Source organism: Thunnus albacares, chromosome 4, assembly GCF_914725855.1.
Source record: "Thunnus albacares chromosome 4, fThuAlb1.1, whole genome shotgun sequence".
NCBI classification, from domain to species: Eukaryota; Metazoa; Chordata; class Actinopteri; order Scombriformes; family Scombridae; genus Thunnus; species Thunnus albacares.
The window spans coordinates 19437697-19455039 of NC_058109.1; the positions used below are offsets into that span (position 1 = coordinate 19437697).

Below are 17343 nucleotides of genomic sequence, written 5' to 3' on the forward strand. Positions count from 1 at the left end.
GTTCTAGTGCTGTATGATGGTTTGATGCAAAGGTGATCAGATTTATTCACAGGTTATTTTAAATTTGTTTATTTAGTTTGAAAGAAGAGGTTGAGAAAAAAGTAGACATTTAATAAAACTTATGAGAATGTGGTATTATGATCAATTAATAATTCATTTATTTATAGTTTACACATTCATTTGAGTCTATTATAAAGTATCAATCACCGGTCCATGAGTCCATGTTATGTACCAAAAAATATTTTCATCATTATAGATGCACCAGTCTCTAAGAATGTTATTTTGTGATAAATAACTTAACTGCCAACTTTCTGCCTTCTTAACTGCCATAATTACTTCAGCATGTGTGCAGTTTTTGTGATATTTGTTATGAAATTTTCAACTTTGGCGTGCCCCGCTGGAAGTCTCAAGAAAGACACTGTGGTAAACAGTAATGAAAGCTGACCTGAGGACAAAGAGATAAATGGGCTGAAAGTAGAGCTGGAACAATTAGTCGATCAACAGAAAATTTATCTAACTATTTTGATATTCGAGTAATTGTTTAACTAATTTCTCAAGCAAAAATGTTAAACATTTGATGGTTCAAGGCTCTCAAATAGGTCTTGGTTATTCTTTTTTGTACATTTGATATTTGGGAGTTTTGGACTAGACAAAATAAGACATTTGATGATGTTATCTTGTGCACTGGGATATTGTGATGGACGTTTACTGATGTTTTATTGACCAAATGATTAATCGAGAAAATAATTGGCAGATTACTTGATAATGAAAATACTTGTCAGCTGAAAGCTTTTCATTTACCAGTTTTCACAGATTGTTTTGTTTTTGTTTGTTTTTTTCAAAAAAAACCCACAAAGAATGTTGTAATCACAAAAAATATACACATAACTTCAAAAATTAGACTTTTCAGAAAATGAATTTGTCATTATGAAACAATTATCTTATTCTTATTATTATTCTTATTCTTACATATGTTGTTTATTTTTCCATCTCCCTAGCTAATATCTTTGTTTTGTATTAATTATTTGCCTATAAAACTAATAGCATCTCAGTTTTCTTTAACTGTTCCTGTCTTCTCTGCAGCACTACGGCCAGTCGGCACTCTTTAACTATGTAATGGACATTCTCAATATGGTCTTCACCGCTGTCTTCACTGTGGAAATGGTTCTCAAACTCATTGCTTTCAAACCCAGGGTGAGTCGTCCCACACATGTCTTCACACACAACTACTTCCAGCAGATCACACACACACACATTAACTCAAATAGATACACAAATACCTGCACTTAAAACACACACACACATTCACACACACACACATATCCAATTTTAGCATACATTTATTGATACAGAGCTTTATTTCTAAATGTTGAAGAACAGAGCAGCACATGTGAACGTGGAAATATTGATGAGTCTGTGAATATTTTTTCATTTTCCCCTCGACGTGACTTGCTGGCCAACAGCTGTGTGTTGAGAAGAAGGACAGGATGCTAGTAAGAGACAGTGTGGGGTGCAGTGCTGACTTTTTGCTAAAACATCCCTTGCTGTTTGTCAAGTTTTTGGCAGCAGTGATTTTGCATGTAATATTAGAATCAACATCAATTAGATCTGGTGCTCTGCAGCTCAGTGCACTATAATAATGAGCCTTTCAGCTCGAGTAGCTTGCAGAGGTTCTTGTGTGTTTTAAATTACCAGCATAAGTGGATCTAAATTTCAGTGTGAGAGTAAAGACTTTTTGTTATTGCTGCATACAACTTGCCCACTGCTCGCTCAACCTCGTTTAGGGCTATTTTGGAGATGCCTGGAACGTGTTCGACGCCCTGGTTGTGATTGGCAGCATAGTAGACATTGTTCTCAGTGAGATCGATGTAAGTAAGCTCAGCTTTAACTGGCTCCACCACTCTCTGACCTCTCTCTGTTCCAGCCATCTCGGCTCACACCGCAGACTTTCAGAGCAGGACTTAGATTTCTGACTTCTTATCTGATTTCTCTTAATACTGTCTCTTTTTTCTCTCTTTTTGTCCTCCCTCATCCTGCCATTTCACTAAATCCTTTGACTCATTCCCTGTCTTCCTCTCATTTTCTATTCTTCCCTCATCTGTCTGATTCTGTTTCCTTCACCTCCTCACTGATTCTCTCTGCCTCTCTCTTTCATTCCCATCTTCACCTTTACATGTCATGTCGTGCATTAACAACAGCACTATTTCGCTGATGCTTGGAACACATTTGATGCCTTAATTGTTGTCGGTAGCGTCGTCGATATTGCTATCACTGAAGTTAATGTGAGTACTACTTTTTTCTGACTTCCCAGTTTAACTGAAGCCTGACAGGAAAGCCACATGGCAATGACCAGAATTATTTGTTGAAATTTGATTATCCTCTAGTGTAGTAACCTTTTTGGCTTGTTGCCTCTTGAAATGAAACTACTTGTGACCTTCATGATGAGAGTTTTGAGCAGATCAACAGGAGAGTGATTTTTCCTTCTCTGATTTTTTAATTTGTAGGATTTTACAGCCCTTAAGAGGTGAAAATATGTAGTATTTCACAAAGAAAAGCAGAAAAAATAGAAAAAAGTGGAAAAAAAAAAAATAGACAAATGTAACATTTGGCAATCATCATCTGCTTTAGTTTGTTCAGTTGTAACTTCCACTTTAAAATGGTATCTGCTAAACTAGCCTCCTGAGTGTGCTAAAACTTTACATTACGTTACATATTTACAAGACATTTTTTGTTTTTTAAAGAGCCATCAGCTTATTCTGTAAAGCTTCAGTTTGACTTCAATCAATGTCCTCTTGTTATCAGTGCTACATCTGATTTAATCTACTAGTCTGTGTTGTTGAAATATTGCTTCTTCTCCATGTCTTAATGTCACTGTGTTTCAGTAACTGTTTGTTGCAGGAATTATGACAAAATTTGTGAAAAACATGCTGATTGTGACCGCCTCTCAGATTTCTTTGTGAATAGAGGCCTGTATTTAGTTCAGAGCAGGTTGTCTAATTCTTACTTTTGTTCATTTTGTTTCCATAGAAACTTGTAGAGGCAAGTATGGCAATGAACGAAACTGTTGTATGTGTGTAACCTATTGTTTATAACAACTTTATCTTCGGGACCCCTTTATAGTGCGAATGGATTAAAAACTTAATTAGTTATGTGATGCTTTATTGACTTGGGCAAAAAATAGATATTTGTAATTTTGCAGTACAGTAACACATGGATTTAATTTTAATTGAAAGCTTAATTTAGTTGATCAAAGTCAGTAATTCACTTAGAAAATTCATGTCAAGTCTCGATAAAATAGTAGATGACTTCTTCTCTATTTTACTACCAACGACAAAAATACTCTTCTCTTTATGACCTGGCTCTGCACAAAACACCTAAAACAAAGACTAAACGTCCACTTTCTTGTGTTATGCTTTGAGTTCAACTGGTGCAAAATGGTAAAGATGTTCAGATTTGTAGTCCAAGACACAAACAAACACCAGGAATGGTGAGAGACCCAGTTTCAAGTTTCCTAGGAATAGTTATGCTGATGATGGTGCTTGTTATAGGTGCAGTGTACCAAAGACTCACTGCTCAACCTGCCCCCCCCCCCCCCCCTTTCCCCCTCTGAGTGCTCCTGTGTCTTGAGCTGCAGTGCTGTTTTTCTGGAGTTATATTTCATGTTTTCTGTGTCTTCTCAGTTTCAAAATATGTGTCTGCATGAGTGTATAAACAAGCACTAACTTTGTTTAAAACATACGGCGGCGTGTATGGGTTATTAATTGTCATGCATGTGTGTTTTACGTGTGTACAGTATGTACTTTAGGGCGTGCTGTATGTATGAGTGGGTATGTACTATACGTACGTGTGTGTTTTGAATGTTGGGACATGATGTTGATGTCACAAGGGCTTTTATAGTGGTTCTTGTGAGGTAACTTTCATACATAACCTACACTTATTTCTGGTTTGCGTTGCATGCAGTTGTTGCTCTTTGTGTGACTAAATCATTCTGGTTCCATTTAATCGTTTGTAATAGCTGATCTATGATGGCTTTGCTTTTTAAATCATTGTTTTTTGCTACGTGCCTGCCTTTATCCATTCCAGTCATGAGTCTTGTTTTTGTTATGTTTCTTGCCTGACAACTGTGACCTCTCCAAATGCATGCTGGGAAGCATCAGCCATTCACCTCATTACCTAACATCCTTTCCATGTCCCGCCTCTCACAGATGGCGCTCGGCCACCCGCTCCATTCCCCTCCGGTCAGTTTTTTCCATAGAGCCTTGTGAAGCTTGCCTTTTCTCTCTTGCCATACCCCTCGATCTTTACCTCCAGACAGAATGGCCCTGGAGCTCAGAGCTGCTTGGAAATGTCCAACCTACACAACATTAAGGTCAACATCTGTATAACATCTGCAAAGCTCAATCTGCTTGAGAAATTCTTGATGAGATTTTTTAAAAAAGTATCATCATTTACTTTCCTTAAAGTTGTGTAGGCCACTGTGGCTTCACATACGGCTGATATAAGGCATCAATATTAGGGAAAACAGATCAAGTCACAAAGTAACTTGTATGGAAATCAAAGTTTTTTCTAGACTATGCTTCAGTTATAATCCACAAATGAAAGAAAAAGTCTATTCTTTCTCTGTGCAGTTCTCAGGTAAGATTCTGTGAACTAAAAATTCCTCAGCGGATCGGAAGACACTAAATTAGTCCTGATTTCTGAACGTTTACACTGATGGTGGTTTACTGCAGCTGAGTTTGAGGTTCTTTGATGATCTTGTGTTTGTGTCTCTGTGAGTGATTGTCTCTGTGTTTTGTTCTGTCTTCCTGTAGTGAGCTCTTAAAGCTCAGAATGGAGCTCAGAATGGAGCTCATGTGTAGCGCAGGTGTGTAGACTCCAGTCAGGTGCATGAACACTTGTACAGTAACTCTCTCCCTCTTTACATCTCTCTGTCTTTCCTCCTTTTCCCAGTTCAGTATGACTCAATCTGTCTGGTTTCACTTTCTGTCCCAGTTTTGGTCTCTATCTCTGGTTTCCTCTCTGTTTCTCTCTCTCCCTCTCTGTTGTTCAATCACCTCTTTCTGCACCAGACTGTGAGAGCGCCCTGCTATGGCAGTTTTGTTGCGGGGCACTACTGACATGCATGAGTTGCTGCATTGCTATGAGTTCACAAATTGCTCCTCATCATCCAAATGTCTTGCGTGTGCGTGCAGTGCTTCCCAGCAACGTGGCAATGCTGAACGCATGCTCCATCAACGCTGTGGCCAGGATTACCTAAAGAACCTCCTCGAGCTAATTCTACATTTTATCATTTCTGCCCATTCTGCACCTCATACAGACGGACTGTGAAGTATTGTGCTGAGGGATTTGAATGAAGCCATATCTGTCTGGAACATGTCTTTGTTTTCTGTGCCGAGTTCTGCTTTCTGATATTCTCTATAGGCCTTTTCAGTGTCGAGTAATCTCATTATCATTATACAGGTTTAATCTAACCACCACTATGATAGATGTTTCTATTTTTATGTTGCACCTGGACTCTTTCTGTTTGTACAAATGCTCGCTGAATACTGCTAATACCCTGTTATGTACTGTTATTGACATGAATTGCAAACAATAACTGTGTATGGGTGTGAACCTGAGTGAGCGACTGTGCAGTTCAAATTATTTTATTATGTTCAGTCTTATTTCGATCAGCAAGCATTTTCATTTCAAGCTACTTAAAAAAACATTGTTTTCAAAATACTTGATTTACCGGTAAGTCATTACAGCCCAGAAGAGGGTGAGATGGCAGCCTTTGATGGATGCCATTAATGATGCATTATGCACACAATGTATGACTTTTGTCCAGTCAAGTCTATTTGCTTGAATCTATATGAGAAACAGGAAAAATAAAGCTTTAGTTAGGAGTCGAGGCTCTGTTAAAATAGCAGACTTTTATGCCTTTGTCATGACATGAATTCATAACATTTGTTATGTCAGTCAGTTAGCCTCTCATTAACATTGTCCAAAGCTCGCCAAGCATCTTAGCCATAAAATCCATTTAAACTCATCAGTTATGACCATTACACCGGGGAGCGATAAAGTTGTGTTCCAGTCTTACATGTTACTCAGTATTTAAGTAACTTCATGTTGTTTTGTCAGTCTGACATGTAATTTGTTAAGTCCCACATAGGAATGTTAAACTGTAAACTCGTTTTGTGGCAGTCTTTTAAAGTGTTAAGATAATGTTTTATGTCTCTCATTACATTAAGTGTATATAGACAGTGATACATGTACAGTAGGGTGTCAATGAATGTTTGTCTCTGTCATAGTGAAACAATAAGACAGTTTTGTCCCGTCAGTTTTACACTGTACGTGAGAAGAGTAGTGACTCATTCTGTCTACGTCTTGACTGACGTGTGCTGGCGTTGTGTGATAAACACTTGTTTTTATAAAAAATGTGATGTTTACGTGTTTGGCCCAATGTGTGTGTGAGACCTGCGGGCTCTGTACAAGTCATTAATACAGGTCTTTGATTTTAAAGCCAACGGAGGCTCCTCAGGTGGATGAGCAGGGGGTAAGATGCTCCAACCCCCCTCCCTCCTGTCAGGGCCATGCCATGTTTATGTTTGCATTTCTTTGTTTGGTATCTTTCTGTTGTCTTCTTCACCTTCTATGATCTATTGCTTATTTCAATTTATGTTCTCATGGTAAGGTTTCCATTCTTTTTTTTTTTTATTTCTCTTTTTTGTTCTGTTTGTTCATTTGCATATATCCTCAAAAAACTTTGCTTTACATTTTCCTTAAATGTTTGGAGTTATTTCTAAGGCGAGGGTGTCACTCAAACGTGACGCTGTGTGTCCTGTTAGGTGGGAGCGGTTTTGTGCTGCTCCTCACGTTTGTACTGTTGACACTGGTACATGGTCTCTGCCACCATTCTTGCGTGTGGTAGTGACCCATGGATGACCCCTGGGATCAGGTCACCCAGCTCTGACCTGTAAACCTCCTGGCCGACCCTTTCGGGTTGGTCCCACTGTGACTCCGCATGCAGTGACTCTGGACTGAGGGTGCCATGCTTGTGCAGATGTGTCCTGTCAAATATGGCAAGATTTTCTCCAGCATGCTTGCCTCCTTGCTTCCTCCCCTTGTAGGTCTGTACAGTGACAGGGCTCCTGACAGTGCTTTGGACGCAGACTAACAGAAACATATCAGCTGCAGCTACACTGCAATCATTTTCAATATTTTAATCAAAAGTACAAATCTAGAGCTATATATATGCTGGATAAAATAATTGGACAAAAAAAACAAATTCAAAGCTATATTTGCTCAAAAGACATTAATGATTTCCTGTGATATAAAGGTGCAGTGCTGCTTTCTCAGCCCATATGTATCTGGTACCGAGTTCAGACCTCATCATCCTGCGAAACACAGCCAGGGGCTCTGCGTTCACTACACTAACTGTTGCTGTGCCTTCCTCTGACTCTGGGCTGTTTCTTCACAGAACACTGAGGACAGCGCTCGCATCTCCATCACCTTTTTCCGTCTTTTTCGAGTCATGCGGCTGGTTAAGCTCCTAAGCAGAGGGGAAGGCATTCGCACCCTGCTTTGGACTTTCATCAAATCCTTCCAGGTGAGGTTTTGTACAATTATTCAATCAGTGACCGAGGGAAGTATCAAAGTCTATCATGTTAATCTTTTTCTACTTTCTCACCCCTCTTATAGGCTCTACCGTATGTTGCCCTTCTGATAGCCATGCTGTTCTTCATCTACGCTGTCATTGGCATGCAGGTGGGTAACTAAACTCGACTGAAATTATTTTTCCTCTCAATCTTTACCGAGTTGGTACGGTTACAGTTGTATTCGTACGGGCAATATTTCTCCTTTAGGTGTTTGGAAAGATTGCAATGGTAGATGGCACACACATCAACAGAAACAACAACTTCCAGACCTTCCCTCAGGCTGTGCTGCTTCTCTTCAGGTCAGTGAGATTTCAGGGTCAGAGGTCATCAGGAAATTGATGGAGTGTTTTTCTGGGTCTGTATAGTTGAGTAATTGGTTTGTGTTTGTCCTAACTGTCTGTTCCCCAGGTGTGCCACTGGAGAGGCGTGGCAAGAGATCATGTTGGCCTGTATGCCAGGGAAACTGTGTGACCCAGAGTCCGACTATAACCCCGGGGAGGAGATGACGTGTGGCAGTGGATTTGCAATAATTTACTTCATCACCTTCTACATGCTCTGCGCCTTCCTGGTACGAACACAATTTAAACCGTGTTATGCCAACCATTAGTTATTTACTTTATTGTGCTAAGTGTTATCTACTGTGCTTTTTCTAATTGCATCATCAGTAGAACATGAAAGGCATTACGAAATATTTCTACCTTTGAAAAACTGTTGTTTGCCACGGTTAAAGTATAAATAATGTCAACCTTTGAAACACGTATTGCTAAATGTTTGGTCTACATCTTTGCACATGCCAACCTGAGGCCAATATTTACACTTTTGTTTGTAGTTTAAATATATTTTTACCTATATGACCTATAGTTGAAAAAACTTAAAATGTACAGTGTCTAATGATGAAGGTGCTTGATGTCATACGATCTTATGCAATGACACATTTTTCACATCTGAAGAAACACATGAAAATAAACCACAACACAAAGAAGTATTATGCAAGACAATTTGTTGTGCTCTCTAGATTATCAATTTGTTTGTGGCCGTCATCATGGACAACTTTGACTATCTGACACGTGATTGGTCCATTCTTGGTCCACACCACCTTGATGAATTCAAGAGAATTTGGTCAGAATACGACCCAGAGGCCAAGTATGTGCTTTGTTATCTATCTGAACACATATCACATTCATGTTTCAGTGGAGTCGTTTGTTTCTGTCGGTTAACATCTTCTTCTTTTTATCATTCAGGGGCAGAATTAAGCATCTGGATGTTGTAACTCTTCTTCGTCGTATCCAGCCTCCTCTTGGGTTCGGCAAACTGTGCCCTCACAGAGTGGCTTGCAAGGTCTGCTGTCCTTCTTCTATTATCTCATTTACATCTTTTACATTTTAAATTACATTCAGCAGGCCTGTTGTACATTTTTAAAGTCTTGTATCTGCTCTCTTCTTTCAGAGGCTAGTAGCCATGAACATGCCTCTGAACAGTGACGGCACAGTCATGTTTAACGCCACTCTGTTTGCGCTGGTGAGAACAGCCTTGAAGATAAAAACAGAAGGTATAAACTGAATACAAATCACATCACACTGCACCGCTCTAAGAATACATACAATACTAAAGCATATAGTCCCTGAGTTTAATGGTCTCTGTTACCTGTAATTACAAGCTTTTGTTGATTTAAAATGGCTGTGAACTGGTGTGCTCGTTTCTAAGGGACATTTGTCTCCCTGTGGTGCAGGTAATCTGGAGCAAGCCAACGAAGAGCTGCGGGCCGTCATAAAGAAAATCTGGAAGAGAACCAGCATGAAGCTGCTGGATCAAGTGGTGCCCCCTGCTGGTGGTTAGTGGAATCGGCCAGTGTCTGTCAATGAAATCACATACACCTCCTAAACTTTCTGTTATAGTTTGACACACAAACCAAGATAAAGCAGCCTGCACAGAGAATCACACATAGACACCATATACTGCCCACATGCTATTTCCATAAGATTACAGGAAGCTCAAAACTGGTCTTTCCTTCAATGCCTTAAAATAAAACACACACCCAGTCAGATTCTCACACACAAGTAAAGCTGTATCGTGCTGTTTCTGCTCTGCTCATGTTCTCCTGGTTGCCCCCTCAGCAGTGTGTCTCTTATCCGTGTGTGTTTGATCCACGCTCCTCCCTCCTGCCCTGGATGCTGATGGAGGCCAATGACTGTCTGCTGGGCTTTGGGCTTGCATGGCCTTTTAGACCATTGTGCAAGTGCATGCTTTGTCTTTCTCACTAATCTCTCTCTCTCTCTCTCTTTAACTGTCTGTCTCTCACTGTCTCCTTCTTTATCTCTGTTGTCTTAATCTCTGTCCTTTTCTCACTGCTTGAGCTTCCACAGCTTATTCTCCTCACATTTTTTATATCTCTGTATCCAAAACTCTGAAGCACTTCAGAATATTCTGAAGCAGTTCTGTTTTAGGGTGGTGGCATGGAACTAGTGTTGCCTCTGTCTCCGATCTCTCTCCCCAGCGTGCTTGTTCAAAGTGATTCAGACCCCTGCTTCAGAATGATTCTCACACACTGTTGCATACACTCTTCCAAAAAAAAAAAAAAAGAAAATATCCAATCGGCCAAAATACATGCAAGATCACACCCATACGCAGTTTCAATTACAGTGTTCACTGACTAGCACACGTTTAAACCAAAAAACATACATGAACATAAGCGGGTAAATTCACGCAAACATACTGACACATATGATGCGTAGTTCTGCTTGCTTGCATGTGCTAAAGTAGTCTAGTAAATGGCTTTTTTAGACATTTAAGTAAGAATTAGGTTCTGCTGCAACAAAAATTATTTGAGCATTTTTTTAAAAAGTTTCTCAAAGGTAAATTAATGACAGTTGCTTTAGATAAATATTATCCAAATATGGAACAGTCTTTCTATTTTGAAGTGTGTATGTTACTACTAAATGCACAGATTGAAAATTAGCGGTATTGTTTTAATCATCTTGTATGTTCTAAAGTCTGCTGGACCTTAATTCTGCTGATTCTCACCTCTTCATTGCCCAACATTGGGGAAGAGAAATTACAGAAATTACTTAACTCGTTGCTATAAAAAAAACTCACATTAATACTGTAGGTGTTTGAACATTAATTTATCCAATTTAAAATCAAACATATAATGTAGAAGATCCCACATGGATCATTAAAAGCTCTTCAGATACATAGATACACAAACACAAAGTAAAGACATCGTAGCATATATTTGATTTTTTTGTTCTTTTTGAAATACAGCGAAGGATCTCAGGTGGTGCACATTGAGGTACAGTATATACACCATCAAGATGGATGTATATAATTTAAATTGTTTGATTGGTTGGGGTTGAAGAGTGCCTCACTTGTCTGCAGTCCTGAGGCGATGGAGCCACAGTTTGAAGGAAAATGAAAGAGGGAGGAGAAGAGTCTCTCTCTCTCTCCCCCTCCATGGTGCTGTGTGTAGTGACCTGCTGACACAGGAAGCATTTGTGTGGTCTGTTCACTCAGATGATGAGGTAACCGTGGGGAAGTTCTATGCCACCTTCCTGATACAGGACTACTTTAGGAAATTCAAGAAACGTAAAGAGGAAGGCCTGGTGGGTGCACATCCCTCCCAGAACAACACAGCCATTGCTCTACAGGTGAGTCTCACAGCGTTTGAGTGCGACTCTGACTGTGTGTGTGTGTGTGTGTGTGTGTGTGTGTGTGTGTATGTGTGTATGTGTTATGTATGAAAGAAGCAAGAAAGATTGTTGAAAATTGTGTGAAAACATGGATTTATGAGCATTGTAATTTTGTTAAGTCAAGTTTGTAAAATGTGTCTTTGTGCATTTCATTAAAATATCATCAAGTGTGCTAATGTTATGGTTTATGATCCAGCAGGACGTTCATGATCTTGGTGTACAGTATGAATCTGTTACTGTTATTTGTGTTATCAGTGTGTGTCTCTGTGTCTTTAAATATCACAGACGTTGATGTTAAGCGTGTGTCATTGTCTCCAGCCATAATTTCATGTGTTTTCTGTGCATCACAATATCACAATTCACTCATCGACTCATGAAATTCCCATGCAAAGCTTGTTGCCATTTCTGTTACCTTATATTGTACGATATATGGCTTCAATCTGTCACCATATATCATTGTCAGACAGTAAACATGCCAGCAACCAGCTTTTAGTTTATTCATAATAAAATCTTAATGTATATTATCCTACTTTGGTTAAGTACACCTACCAAGGAAAGGAAAGGAGGAAAAGTGATTTTTACTGCACTCACTGAAGCGTATGTGAGAGAAAGCACAGCTGGATTCTACACAAGACATTTCAGCAAAATAATATTCACAGCAGGTTGCATTCAGGAGAGCACATTTGTCTGTCTGTGTGTTCTCATCTCCCACAGTCTGTCAGTACCGTAAATGTCAGGTGTTGCATACTCCAGCACAGGTGTGTGTATGCCCAGTATGTGTGGTTGTGACTGTATGATGTCAGATAACGTAATGTGAGTTGTAAGATGAAGGTCCCAGCCGTAGCGCTTAGCCTTTTTATTGTCATGGTTACAGGCTGGTCTTCGCACGCTGCATGATATTGGGCCCGAAATTCGCCGAGCGATATCATGTGATCTGCAAGATGACGAACTAGTAGACTTTATACCAGAGGAAGACGAAGAAATTTATAGGGTAACTGATTTAATTTTACCTGACAGGGGAATGTTTGTGGAAAAAATTACATTTTGTGCTTTTAATGAACTCAATGGTTATGTCCATGTGAAAGAGCTTTCTATAAAAAGGAATGTACTCCAAGAAACAATAATCAGCTAAATCTGTAGTAGATGCATCTTTAATCTTTACAGCTACAGTATGTAGCTTTTTTGTACATTTTATTTATTTTGGCTTCTTATATGTTTTTCCTCCATTTCAATTTCAACAAACTACAAAGAGTGCATCCATTTACCCACATATGTCATATGCCATGAAACCAGCTTCTGAACTTATGTTTTGCTCATATAGTTTCTGAAAAGAAAATCAGTTCCCAGACTTAACATCAATAGTACATTTGTTCTGCATTGTAAACAACGAAAGCCCTGGTGGTTTTACTTTGAGCATTCCTTCACAGCGTAATGGCGGACTGTTTGGTAACCATCTCATGAATGGTGGTCATCGAAGATCCAACGGCCACCAGACCAACGCAACACAGCGGCCTCTGCAGGTGCAGCCGCCACCTCACTATGCTCATATGGAGCAGCCTGTTGGACGCCTGTCTCGAGCCAATGCAATGTCCCACCCCAACCACCATCATCACCACCACCATCACCACCACCGCCACCACAACTCCTACGGGAAGTCTCCCAAATCCACCAACATCAACCTCAACAATGCCAACGTGTCCAGTCTGCCCAACGGAGGACACCATCGCTACTATGAGCATGCACCTCCCAATGGCTACCCAGGTCTTCGCAGCTCCTACTACGACTACGACAAGCCCCGGACCCCACAGGGTCAAAGGTACCAACACACTGATCATCAGCTTTTGCTCTGCTGCAGAAAAGTCTGTCAGCTAAAATACCTGTTGAAATGTACAATCCCACCTAAAGCTCCATTCAGCAGCCATCGGTGTACCCTGTGTCTCTGAGCCCAGTGTTTTCTTGTTCCCATAACTTGCCAAATGTTGAGAGCACTTGAACTAAACATGTAAAATCAAATCACATCAAGATATTTCCAATTTATCTACAGTGGATTTTTGTTGCAGAAGTTTTTTTAACAGTAACATTAAAAACAAAACTCTTCTATTAGCTTGCATATGTTTTTGTAGAACAGGCAGAGATACCACTTTTTTAGGGATGTAATGACAAATTCATGTTAAAGTTAATTTAATAAATGACAGGGATCAAAAATTGAATGTAGGCAATAATAGAAGAAGAAATCCCTGTCTTTTTTTTTTTGCAAATAATACCACAAAGTTCTCAAAGTTAAAATAAAACTTTTTTGAAGAAAAAAAAGTTACCTCTTACCTCACATTTTGTGAAATAAGTGTATTTGCGTTCTTGCTGAAAGTTAGATGAGAAGATCGATACCACTCTCATATCTGATCGTTCAATATGAAACTACAGCCAGGAGACAGTTAGTTTAGCATAGCATGTACGTAGACTCGAAGCAGGGGGAAACAGGTTGCTTGGCTCTGTCCAAAGGTAATAAAATCCACCTACCAGCACCTCATATCTTTAATCTGTACTAACTTACTCCGTACACTGGCAACCTCGTTGGAACACCAAGGCTGTGTCTGAAATCACTCCCTATTTACTATTTAGTGCACTATATATGCTGTCTGCCATTCTATTTGAGTGTCTGAATTTAGTGTGTAAATTTATCCGCTACTAAGTGCCCTCAAAAATTCATCAATGGAACAAAAAAAGTAGTGCCCATGACATGTATACTACTTTCTGCTATTAATCCCACAATGCAAAGCGTCAGGTTTCAACGTAAAAATTACCGTTTTGCTGTTGTGATTTTGGACACAGCACAAGACTTCGGACAGAGCCAGTTGAGGTGGTCCCCCCTACTTCAGGCTTTATGCTAGGCTAAGCTAACAGTCTCTTGGCTGTAGCTTCATATTTAACAAGCAGATATAAGAAAGCAAATAAGCATATTTCCCAAATTGTCGAACTAGTCCTTTAAGATCTCACACCATGACAAACTTTGGTAAAATTTGGTTCATTCAGATATGAGAATTTTGTCAAGATACATATATTGAGAGATAATAAATGATAATTTTGAATTTATGTTCATCTCTAGTTGTTGTGTTTTCCTATTATTTTTAACAGAAGTACATAAAACAGACTTATAGATTGTGGGTACAGTTAAGGGGTAACTCAGAATACCTTGCATAAATAAAATATTACACAGTTATAATATCTGACAGTAAGTGTAAGAGTTTAGATATTGATTATAGATTTTCCCTTCAAGTGTAAGGCTGAAACATCAGTACATAATTGCAATTGCAGACATTTTGAATTTTGTCTCGCTCCCTCACCTGAGAGTCTTTTTACGCAGCTATCTCAGGTTAAAATAAAATATTGGTTTTAGTTTTTTTGTGCTTTCTGCAACAAGAGGACATCATCTGTTGCATAAGTATTTTTCCCACAGGCAGGATCCAGCTTCTTATCAAACCTTCCTCTTTCACAAACCTTTATTGTAAATCCTTCATTCCATAATGGATCATAAGCCGACTCTCATTCTGACAGTTAATTTCATAAGTGACCAATAGTACATTTATCTCCTGATTTCCCATGCTCTGTTTAGTCAGCCGCTCCAGTATTGGGCCTGTTTTTCTTTACTACCCAATAAGTTTGGGGGACAATTTCATTGCTGCCACTTTACAAAAGAGAAATTATTTTTTGTTTGTTTCTTATCTTAAGAAAAGAAAATGGAATTGTCAACCAACACTGGAGTGAACGTCTGCCATCACACTCTCTCCTCTTCATACATATATATGAGAATGCTGTATATGTTTCATATACTGTATGATATATATGTCACGCTTTCTCCGCCCTTTTCTCTCTGTTCTCTCCCTCTCCCTTTCTCCTTCCTAACCAAAATGCTTTCTCTCAACCATCCCTCTGCTTTCTTGGACAGAAGGCGCTACTATGAGACCTATGTTAGGTATGTTGTTTTTCTAGGTTTGGCTCCAGCAGTATGTCTCAACACCAAAGAGAAGATTTTATTTTTCTTATTTCTTTATTTATTGCATTTTGACTTGGTTTTGGATCGGTGAATGGTTGCATCCTTGCTAAGTCAGTGTTACGTGCAATATGCTGGCCCTTCACTTCTCTGGTTATTGTCCACCTCTGTTATGATGCAGTTGTGTCAGTGCTTTTAAGGTAAAAGGAGAAATAACATGAACATGAGTGGCCAGCATATCGCTGAGAGCGGCCCTGCTTTATGCATGTGTCAAAGTGCTTGCTTTGAAGAAGGACACAGATGCTCGAAAACAAGGAAGTGTAGGAGAATGTCTTTTTTAAAAACTGCACTACTAGTCACCACTAATTCTGTTTGCCTCCAAATTTTCCCAGCCCTACACTCAATTCACTCCATGATTCCAAACCAGAGATCGTTTTAATTAATCTAAGGAAGGATGTCAAGGTAGATGAGAGGTTTAGATGAGTGATGCTTTTAAGCCCGAAACATCTGCCTGTTTTTTTTTTTGGTTTGGCTGTGGTAACTGGTTAATACCTATAAGGGTGCTCAGTTGCATCGCAGCCCCCTGGAGGCTAGCGTCTGCATGGCAGTGCATGGCCCTATTCCAGTAATCCCCCTGAACTGCAGCGGTGTGTGCACGCTCTGACCCCTGTGCCCTGACGTTTCATCAGGTCCCATGCAGGGGATGGACGCCACCCCACCATCTGCAGGGAGGAGGAGTTTGATGAAGACCGCCTCTCTGGCGAGTATTACAGTGGGGAGGAGTTTTATGAAGACGACAGTATGCTGTCAGGGGACAGGTATTAACGTTTTTGGTTGCCTTTCTGAGTTTTAGTCAGCAATCTTATGTGTTGTTGTACCCTGCTCTGTTCACAACAGGAAACATATTCCTTGTGGCTTTTGCAAGAAACCTCATGTCCTATATTTACTACTCTGTGCTGACAGGTATCAGAACAGTGACACAGAGTATGAGACTCCCAAAGGTTACCATCACCCTGACAGTTACTATGACGATGATGAGCAGCCTCTCTACCGCGACTCAAGGAGGTCACCAAAGAGACGGTTGCTCCCTGCCACACCTCAAGGTATCTCCTGTCTTTTCCTACTGCATGAATTATATGTTTTCCATAAATACTGTTTATATCTACATAACATTTAATATTTGTAGCTTATTGTACATTGTTAACAGAATGAAGGCTCTTAAGTGATATTGTCAAGACGGCCTTGAAAACTTATATTCCCAAAAGCCTCTGGTCATGAGTGATGGGATCCCACATGAAAATACAATTTTCTGCCACAGTTAGAGCAGTTTCGATTATTTCACATTAAAGAGATTTCTGTCCTGATGTGGGCGGGGCTCAGGTGGGAAAAGGTGATGCCACATCCATACTTCTGTACACCAATCAAAGGTTTTTAAATGTTACACTCTTAATAAATGAGGCCTAAAGATGATTTTTAAAACTTTGATTGCTGCTTTTGCTGATTTTTAGTCAGACATTTACAATGTTTTACAGAAATACTAATTAAACTTTTTAGGGGCTTTAAATCAATCAATTATCCTTTGAAGGCAATTAAAAGTCTACAAGCACTGGTAGCTATAAACCATCTGTGAATTGTGTTACATATGCAGTCCTGGAAAAAAATATCACAGAGCTGTTTTTTTGTTTTCAAAGTCTTACTCTACTAAGTGCACACATAGCAACACATTTCACTTCACCAATCACCCGGTTTTATATTGAGTGTTTGAAATGTTAAAGTGTTGCATGCTGTCAAAGTTTGCTGCATGAGGTCACTCACTGGTCCACACCTGGCTTGTTCAGGTCACAGGAGGCCATCTTTCAACTTTGAGTGTCTGCGCAGACAAAGTAGCCAAGATGAGCTTCCACATCAGCGTACTGCTCTACCACTGCACCTTATGCAGCACCAGGTAATACAGGCACAGGCAAACTGATTATATTTCCTATGAAAAACTAACATGAGAGGGTGGCAGTAGTGTTGTAGAAGTAGTGGTAAT

General features: G+C 39.6%; 1 protein-coding gene across 1 annotated transcript in view; it reads left to right on the plus strand.

The window, feature by feature from the left end:
* The window catches only part of cacna1da (calcium channel, voltage-dependent, L type, alpha 1D subunit, a), a 64848-nt gene that overhangs the window by 43698 nt on the left and 3807 nt on the right, over window positions 1-17343 (plus strand). Inside the window, exons 28-44 of the mRNA XM_044347881.1 lie at window positions 1084-1194; window positions 1785-1868; window positions 7460-7588; window positions 7681-7746; window positions 7845-7936; window positions 8046-8205; window positions 8653-8780; window positions 8879-8975; window positions 9084-9186; window positions 9367-9468; window positions 11148-11281; window positions 12198-12314; window positions 12751-13139; window positions 15267-15293; window positions 16001-16129; window positions 16275-16414; window positions 17150-17256. Coding sequence (XP_044203816.1) covers window positions 1084-1194; window positions 1785-1868; window positions 7460-7588; window positions 7681-7746; window positions 7845-7936; window positions 8046-8205; window positions 8653-8780; window positions 8879-8975; window positions 9084-9186; window positions 9367-9468; window positions 11148-11281; window positions 12198-12314; window positions 12751-13139; window positions 15267-15293; window positions 16001-16129; window positions 16275-16414; window positions 17150-17256 — 2115 coding nt within the window. The remainder of the gene's footprint in view (window positions 1-1083; window positions 1195-1784; window positions 1869-7459; window positions 7589-7680; window positions 7747-7844; window positions 7937-8045; window positions 8206-8652; window positions 8781-8878; window positions 8976-9083; window positions 9187-9366; window positions 9469-11147; window positions 11282-12197; window positions 12315-12750; window positions 13140-15266; window positions 15294-16000; window positions 16130-16274; window positions 16415-17149; window positions 17257-17343) is intronic.